An 8,805-nucleotide genomic window follows, 5' to 3' on the forward strand; every position below is an offset into this window, starting at 1 on the left:
ATTTTTTGATTATCTATTATTAATTTTAGTTGTCCTGTAAGCATTACTGGAGCACAGATACCTTCCCACTGAGGAGGCAGTGAGGATAGTATTTGCTCAGTATTGTGACACATCCAAAAAATGTCTCCTAAAGGGACAGATCCTTGCGCCAGACTCTTTACTCGGTATTGAGCTACTGCTGTAGGTTGGATGTCATAGATAATCTTTCCTCCATCTGGTACTATTTGTTTACAACTTATATTACTTTTAAGGCTAGTTTCACATAGTTTGATGTAGCTCACGTTCCCTCCTGCTGCCGGTGGGTACCACGGTATTATATTACATTTCACCATCTCATCTGTAGTCTCCATTTTGCTAGAGGTTCTTTTGGTCACCTCTTCTAATTCTGTTCCTCGTGCTATACAAAATGGAAAGCTTAGTTTAGCCGGCTTTTGCACTACTGGAGGGAGGGAAGATGTACTCATTAATTCATTTATTGAGGAGGTTAGTGCTTCGGGGCATCTTTTCCTGTCTTTTGTCCATGATGGTAAACCTGCAGCCATATGCATAACACAGTGAGCAAAACATTCTGATATGTCTGGGCAGTCGCCTATTTTACTTCCGGGTATAATCTGAAGGGTCGGTAGTTGCTTAACAGGCTATACAATCTTCTCTAGGGCGCTTTTTAGCTGTAAACATAGCTTGAACCGAAAATTGTATCCATTGTTGAAACATGTTCATTTGCCATTGTGACGTTTTTAATTTATTTAGATCCCTTTTCTGTCTTTTGTTTATTAACTTTACCACTCTATGAGCTCTTTCTATCGTCATTATTTGTTTTGTTAGTATGTTTTGGCACATGTCTGTCTTGCATCTTACCGTAATGATCACCATCCCATCCCCACGGCAGTCCATGCTTTGTGGAGTTCCAAGCCAATGTTTTCCCATTGACTCGTCTCCTAAAATTTCTTCAGACATCACATAGTCATAACCTTCAGTTTGCACATGCATTAATGATTTATTCTCCCCACCGTTATTGCTGATTATCCCCTGGTTAGTAGCTAGTGTTATCATTGCTAGTGCACATGTCTCTGTTTGACGCTTTAAGTGTGAATGTGCATTGTTAGTGGTGAGCTTAATAAGATCCCCCCTTGTTAACCCGAAAAGGGTTAACAAAAGAAGAAAACTAGTCAGTTTCGGAAGAAGACGCATACGAGAGACGCCCAGACGGCGATGGAGTGGGCGGACACGACCCGCTCGCCGACTCAGACGTGCTGTCCGAGGAAGTGGAAAGGGAGGGAGGGGGTAGGGAAGGTGCAGGTGAGGAAGGGGAAACAGTTCCAGCACTGTCTGATGAGTGAGGAAAAAAAGGTTCTTCCAGTGCCTCAGGGCCGGGTGAGTCTGAGACAGGCCTGCCAGGACTCTGAGTGGCAGGAGAATCAGCATTACTGCTGCCAGAGTCAGAAGGCGAATCGGAAACAAAAGAATGAACACTATCATTCTCAGAGTCCCCTGACAGTGGAGACCGTCGGGCTGCCAAACGGGCTGATCGTCTCTGGCCATCAGACGATGACGGGGGTGAGGATGCATCAGCGCTCGCCCCAGGTACGACATCAGACGCCTGTGAATGTGCTATGGTGTTATGCGGAGGGAGACTTGCTGCTGCCCTTTCAGCATGCACAGAGCCCGTCGGTCCTGGATCAAGGCCAGGTGGGTCTGGTGGACGATGACGTGTGCAGTGGTTTTTATGGAACCAGAAGGGCTTACCTTCAACTTTTAGGGCAGTGGGAGTGGTAAGAACAACTTTAAAAGGCCCTTCCCTACGAGGTTCGTTCCACTGACGTTTAAACACTCGTATGAACACTTTGTCACCGACTTGGACGTCTCTGACGTCCACTGGGATACGTGTCTCGTCTCGGTTGTGAGCTGCTTTCACCTGTTGAAATATAAGTCTGTGAATACGGGTTAGGGACCTGAGGTAGTCCCCCAGTTCACGTTCAAGTTGCGCCAGGGAAATCTCCTCCTGGGGCCCTCGGACCTGTGGGAGAGGCATAGGTCGACCTGTAAGCATTTCATGAGGAGTAAGATGGGTTATTCTGTTAGTCTGAGAACGCATTGCCATCAGTGCAATCGGCAACGCATCCACCCACGTCAGGCGGTTATTGCTATCAGCAATAATCTTTGCAATCTTGGTTTTGAGAACACCGTTGGCGCGTTCTACGGATGCCTGTGACTGGGGATGATAAACACAGCCAAACTTTTGTTTTATACACAATTGGGTGAACGTCGCCTGGACAACCTGTGAAACAAAGTGAGATCCGTTATCAGATGAAATAGTGTCAGGCATACCAAACCTGGGAAACACTTCTTTACATAGAAACCTTGCTGCTGATTTGTGATCGCACTTAGCAGTGGGGCAGGCTTCTATCCATCTGCTGAAACGACAAACAACCACAAGCATGTATCTCTTTCCCTGCACACGAGTTAACATGTCAACATAATCCATAATCAGATGACGAAAAGGGCCATCTGGCATGGGGATATGTGCTAAAGGTTGTGTGAACATTTTTCGCACATTGTACTTGGGGCAGTGTGGGCATATAGCTAATTCTCTGTCTACCATAGGTGTCAAATAAGGTGACCACCATACTGCCTGCAACTTTCGAACAACCTGGGCTCGTGAACAATGATCAGGTTCATGCATTATTTTGATGGCTGTTGGTAATAAGGACAAAGGTAGTACAAAATGCCCTCGAAAACTTCGCCACAACCCTGCATGGGGGTGTGATGTGCGTACCGCCCCCCTTTGCACCCACAATCGTTTTTCTGCTTCAGAGACGCTGTTCTGCGCTTCAATTAATGAGGCTAAATTAGTGATGGGTTCACAGTCAGCTGCAAGAACCATCGGTCCTTGTATTGCCGGTCCTGTGGCTTCTTTGGCTGCCTCATCTGCTAAGTTATTTCCTATTGCTATAGGTGTTTTTGCCGTCTGATGTGCAGCACATTTTACAACAGCTAATGCAGATGGGAGCTGCATGGCTTGTATTAATTCCATGACAGCCTGCCCATGTGTCACCGGGGTGCCATCAGTTCGAACAAAACCTCGCTGTTTCCAGATGCTTGCATTTATATGGCATACCCCATATCCATACGCACTGTCTGTGTAAATGGTGACTCTTTTACCTGTAGCTAATTTACATGCAGCTGTTAATGCTTTTATCTCTGCCAATTGGGCAGAGCAAGGTTGGTCAAGGCTCATGGACTGAACTTTTGTATAGGTGCCATCGGGGTCAAGCCGGACCACTCCGTATCCTGCTTTGTTCCCCATCTCACCTCTGACACATGACCCATCAACAAACAATGTTATATCGGATGGGATTGGGTGATTGTATAAATCCTCCCTTACTTTCATGAAGGCATCCGTCTCCTTGAGACAATCGTGTGGCTCACCTTCTGTTGGCAATACCATTCTTGTGGCCGGGTTGATCGCGACACACCGTTGCACTGTAAGGTCAGGTCCTGAAAGCAGAACTTCATAACCAGTGCGACGAGCTTGGGTTATCACAAAACATGGGCTTGTGAGCAGTGCATGCAATTGATGCGATGTATACAAGAAAACAGGGTGACCCATAGTAATCACTGAGGCCTTTTTATATGCAAATGCTGCCGCTGCCAAGCCTTGGTAACAAGGAGGCAGGCCTTCTTCAACTCCATCTAATTTTGTGCTGTAATAAGAAATTGGTTGTTTACCTGTGGGAGTGTCTTGCATCAATACTGCACATGCATACCCTTGTCGCTCTGCCACGTACAGATTAAATGGTTTGCCATAATCTGGATTGGCCAGAGCAGGAGCCGTTTGGAGATCTTGTTTTAGCAGCTGAAACGCTCCCTCTGCCTCGTCTGTCCACTGTAACTGAGCCGACTGGTGTCCTTGGCCTGCGGCTTTAATAAGTGCTCTTAATGGAGCAGATTTGATAGCGTAATCACACACCCACGGTCTGCTGTAACCTGCCATGCCAAGGAAAGACAACATGTGACCAACAGTTTGAGGTTTGGGCAATTTGGTTATGGCTTCTATTTGGGACGGTGCGATAGACCTTTTGTCCCCACTGAGTTGCCTGCCGAGGTATTCTACTGTTTGTTTGCAGAATTGTAATTTTTGTTTACTTACTTTGTGTCCTCCTTCTGCCAATGCGGTCAACACCGTAATGGAGTCTTTTTCACACTGCTCTTTTGAGGCAGAACAGATCAAAATGTCATCAACATACATCAACATGGTGGATGGTATGTCTAAGTGATTTAAATCATTTGCCAGCACACGATTGAAAATAGATGGTGAATGTACAAACCCTTGGGGCAATCGTGTGTACGTATACTGTTGACCTTTGTACGTAAATGCAAACAGATACTGGGAATCTGGATGCACAGGCACACTGAAAAATGCTGAACACAGATCTATCACAGTAAACCATTTTGTTCCCGGGGGTATGTTACTTAACAGTGTATGGGGGTCAGGTACTATCGGTATTTCTTCTGCTACAATAGCATTGATTAATCTTAGATCATGAACTAATCTATAGTCATTACTGTTAGGCTTTTTGATTGGAAAAATTGGTGTGTTACAGGGGCTTGCTGTTGTTTTTAGAACGCCTACATTTTCTAATCCTGTAATAATGGGCTGTATGCCTTCTACTGCTTCATGTTTGAGGGGGTATTGTCTTTGAAAGGGTAATTTAGCATTTAATTTGGTGGTGAATTTAATGGGGTTAGCTGATTTTACTAAACCTACATCTGTTTTGCTTTTGGACCACACCTGCTCAGGAACTTGTTCTAATAGTGATGCATGCTCTTCAGTCACCGCCATTTGTCTTTTCCCAGGCACTTTGATGTGTTCTGCTATTACTTCATCTGCTCGTGAAAATGAGATCTTGAAGAATAGTCCATCTTTTGATACACTGATCCGGTTCCACGCCGTATCAATCCATTCTGTGACTTTCTTGGCTTCTTGAATCATGGGACCCAGGTCATGTGACTCGTACTTGTCAGCAATCAGCAATGTGACATGCGGCGCTGAGTCAGTGACCTGGAACCATTCAGCAATGTCTTTTTCAGGAAACTTGACAACGGCTGCGGCTCCTTGTGGCCCAACCATTATGTCAGCATATTGGATGACAGTTGTTTTGTTGTTAATTTCTTCATCCCAGCTCTTCTCGTAGTCTTCATGTTTCTGTCCTTTGTCATAAAACATGGTGCAATGGAGAGGGAGGAAGGGCTCTTTGGACTTGTCGTAGTGGTTCATTATCAGAGGTCTCCATGTTTCCCACTCCAATTGGAGGAAAGAAGTAGGTGACGTGAGTTTCATCCAAAATACTTGGTCTTCGGGGTCATGATTTGTCACTTGTGGGGTCATCTGTGGGCCCAGTGGCATCATGAAGGCTTCACTGTTGTCAGTTGCTTCAAAATAAATTCCATTTGGAGTGCATTTAATCTTTGCGTTGAGTTGGCATAACACATCTCTGCCCAGCAGATTAATTGGCGTATCTGCTGAATAAAGTAGTGGTGCATACACAGTCTTTTCTCCTATAATCATGGGAACTGGCTCAGTCATGGGTATTATTTGGGTCTTCCCAGAGAAACCTACTGTTCGAATCTTTGATGCTGAGAGAGGCAGGTTAATACCACTTTTACCTATGCACGAGTATGCAGCACCTGTATCAATCATGAATTGATGATGGCTGTCGTATATTGTGACATCAATTGTGGGTTCCGTTTGTGGGCGTTGTGTTAATACAGGTAGAATGGCCTCTCTTTCAGGTTTCTCTGGGCACCCCTATTGCCAGTACGATTCTGGCCCTGCTCCACCGTTGGCAGGTCCCGTGGCAGGGTGCTGGGGTCCCATCCATGGGTTGGTTGGGCAGTCTCTTTGCATGTGTCCGACTTGTCCACATCCCCAACACTGCAGCCTCAGCTGCTGTTGTCCCATGTCTGGACCCGCCTGGGGCATCCGCTGGTATTGTCCTTGAGGGGGCCTCCTCGGGGCTCCTTGTGGTCCTCTCCATCTTCCCCGCATGGGTGGCCCCCCTCTTCCTCTTCCAGTCATCACGTGCTGGGAACTTGTTCCCTGACTTAGATGCACATGGATGGGAGGGACCTGTTGCGTTTGGGCCCCTCCTGCAGGTGGTGCTGTTGGATACTGCATCTGCTGTGTGGGTGGAGGGATAGTGGGAGATATCACAGGGGCTTGTATGACATCACCTCCAGCTGGTCCACTCTCAGCTGTGGGAGAGGCTGCCACTGTCAGTGCCGCTTGATGTTTGGGCTTTTCTCTCTCTTTCTTTGCTTTTGTTAATTCTCCAATTTGCAGTTGGGCCAACTTGGTGGCCAGCATCTTGCTCTGGTCCTCAAGCGCTTGTTTTTCAGCTCGGTGCATGTTGACATAGTGTATCACATGCTCAGAGAATGCAGGCCAGTCCATTTTTATGAGTCCCACCACTCCATCCAGCTTGGTCTGTACCTCTCTGGGCATGGCACCTTTAACGTACATCTTGAATAGGGCCTTGGTTGACTCTTGTTCATCCCATTCACTTCCTGTCTCTGCTTTCCACATTTGTTGAAACTTGTGCAGAAACTGGGCTGGGCTTTCATCATCTCTTAGGCATTCCTCTTTCAGCTTGGTTGGGTCTCTGCGTGAGGGGTACTTTTGTCTTAGGGCTTCCCATACACGGGGTCTCATATGGTTGAAGGGTAACCCGTCACACCGGTGTCCGCGCATGACCCCTGGAAGCCTAGCTTCCACAAACACTTCTTTGGCTGCCGAGTAGCCTGCTGCTTTATTAGCAGTGCTTTGATGTCTCCGGCTGCCAGGTTGATGCCTCCCGTGATTTCTTCTAACTTTTCTATCCATCTGTCTGCTCCGTCTGCCAGCGGCGTCAGTCTTCCTGCAAGCGTTATCATGTCCATAAATGACCATGGCATGTACCTGTCGTCATCAGGTCCCTTGGAAATTAAAGGCATGATCTTCGCCTCCTGTCCCCGTGTTGCCGCACGTATCTGTGCCTGCGATCTCGTTTCCATAGCGTGGTGCTTTTCCACCTCCAAGTCCACCTCAAATTCAGAGGCAAGTTGTTTTTTCACATTTGAAAACATCTCTCTCTTTTCTGTGACCTGCCGATGCTTTACAGCTGGGCCCTCCTCACTCTGTCTGTACCCGCTGAAATAATGTGGAGGTACTACATCTTCTCCATCGTCTGGACGTTCAGCTGTGCCCCACAGCTCCTTGTCTCTTTCCTCTTCGTCCTCCTCATCTTTTTCTGCTTCTCTAAGCATAGCTTTAGAGTGCTGGTCGGGGTGGTCTGTGAAGTCACTTAGGGCTGCTTCTTTCATACGCAGCTCAATCTATTTCTCTTTTCTTCTCGTTGCTTTCTTACGCCCCTTCGTAATTCCTCTATATTTTCCTCCTCTCTTTTACGCCTTTCTGCTTCCCTTTTTCTCTCGTTGTGTTCCTTCTCTTTCTCCCAGCTGTAGACTGATGCAGAGCATTCTTTCAATTCCTCCAGCTCTGCGGTTTTTCTTTTTCCCAGCAGTTTTGAATTTTCTTTTAGACTTGATTTCTTAAGTGCCCGAGGGAGAGTTGTGGGCCTTTCTACTGATGTGGGCCACCGAGACCTGGGAGGTGTCGATGGGCTGGAGCATGCACTATCTTCCTTTTCATCTACTGAGCAGCTTAGTATTTCTTCTTGGCTTATCTGTTCCCACTTTTCCTGCTGTCTACCTCTATTTCCTCTTCTCCCTCCCCCTCATTATCCATTACTATTTTTAATCTTCCTGTGATTTACCCCTACTATTTTGATCTGTAAATACTGGATATTGTCCTGCTGTTGCCTGCGATAAGGGTGTGTGGTTTAGATCCGTATATACAGGCGCTGGTTGGACTTTTATTACTGTCATCTTTAAAATATTGCAAGATATCTCTCTGTTCAGCATGTTTCTGTTTTTTTACGCAGCTGCATTGGTCATTTCTCACCTCGTTATGCCGCAGCTTCTCTTCTACTTCATCATAGCATAACGGTCAAGCTACCTTCTATAGGCCAGCGATTTTTTCCAGAATGTAATCTTATGCCATTCTATCATACATTTTTGAATTTTGCGTTTATTAGAAGGATGTGTTACCATTACTAATTTAGCAGGCGTCAGTTCCTTAGTCTGTTTGCTCCCGTTGGTTCCCATGGCACTCAGCAGCAGCAGACACTGTGGCCTGTGTCTTTTACTTAGGGCTGAACGACTTTGGAAATAATCTAATTATGTTTCTCCCCGCTGCTGCTCAGTTGCTACAGGACTCACAGCATCTAAATTCAGAGCAACAATGATTGTGTTTTAGCCTAAATATATTTTAACCTAGGTTGCACCTTTTGACTTTCTTTTACATTAATCGTGGGTAAAGAAAGAATGGCCTATAACTAAAGATGTTTGTACACAAGAACTGATTACAACTAGAACCTTTATTGCTTCTATTTATCAGAATATTTTTCAAGATCAGAATATTATCCAAGACAATTAGAATGTTATTCAAGAGACCAGCCTTTAGTTGATTTGGACATTAATTTTTGTTAAACTTAACATGCAGCCTACAGGCAATTTTAGCTTTAAATTAATTGACCTGTATTTTTATGCTACGTATGATTATAGAGGCTTCCAGATTCAGCAATAAAATTAGATTATCTCACCTGCTGCTACCGCCTTTCCTTTTGTGTGGAGGCAACCCCACTTTTTACGTTTTACCAACAACCTAATGGACACTCTAATGCTCTAATTGTTAGTAGTTACACT

At 45.7% G+C, this 8,805-nt stretch overlaps 1 protein-coding gene across 1 annotated transcript; it reads right to left on the minus strand.

Annotated features, from left to right (window-relative positions):
- Positions 1–1,505: 1,505 nt before the first annotated feature.
- On the minus strand, positions 1,506–6,083 carry LOC118562367 (the record flags this gene model as incomplete). The annotated part of the gene is made up of 2 exons (XM_036134681.1): positions 4,793–6,083; positions 1,506–1,915 (listed from the first exon to the last, which is right to left on the minus strand). Coding segments are annotated over exons 1-2 (1,319 nt in total), but the record flags the coding sequence as incomplete, so codon positions are not given.
- Between the last annotated feature and the right edge of the window lie 2,722 nt (positions 6,084–8,805).

The sequence above is a fragment of the Fundulus heteroclitus genome, unplaced genomic scaffold, assembly GCF_011125445.2.
Source record: "Fundulus heteroclitus isolate FHET01 unplaced genomic scaffold, MU-UCD_Fhet_4.1 scaffold_890, whole genome shotgun sequence".
Lineage (NCBI taxonomy): Eukaryota > Metazoa > Chordata > Actinopteri > Cyprinodontiformes > Fundulidae > Fundulus > Fundulus heteroclitus.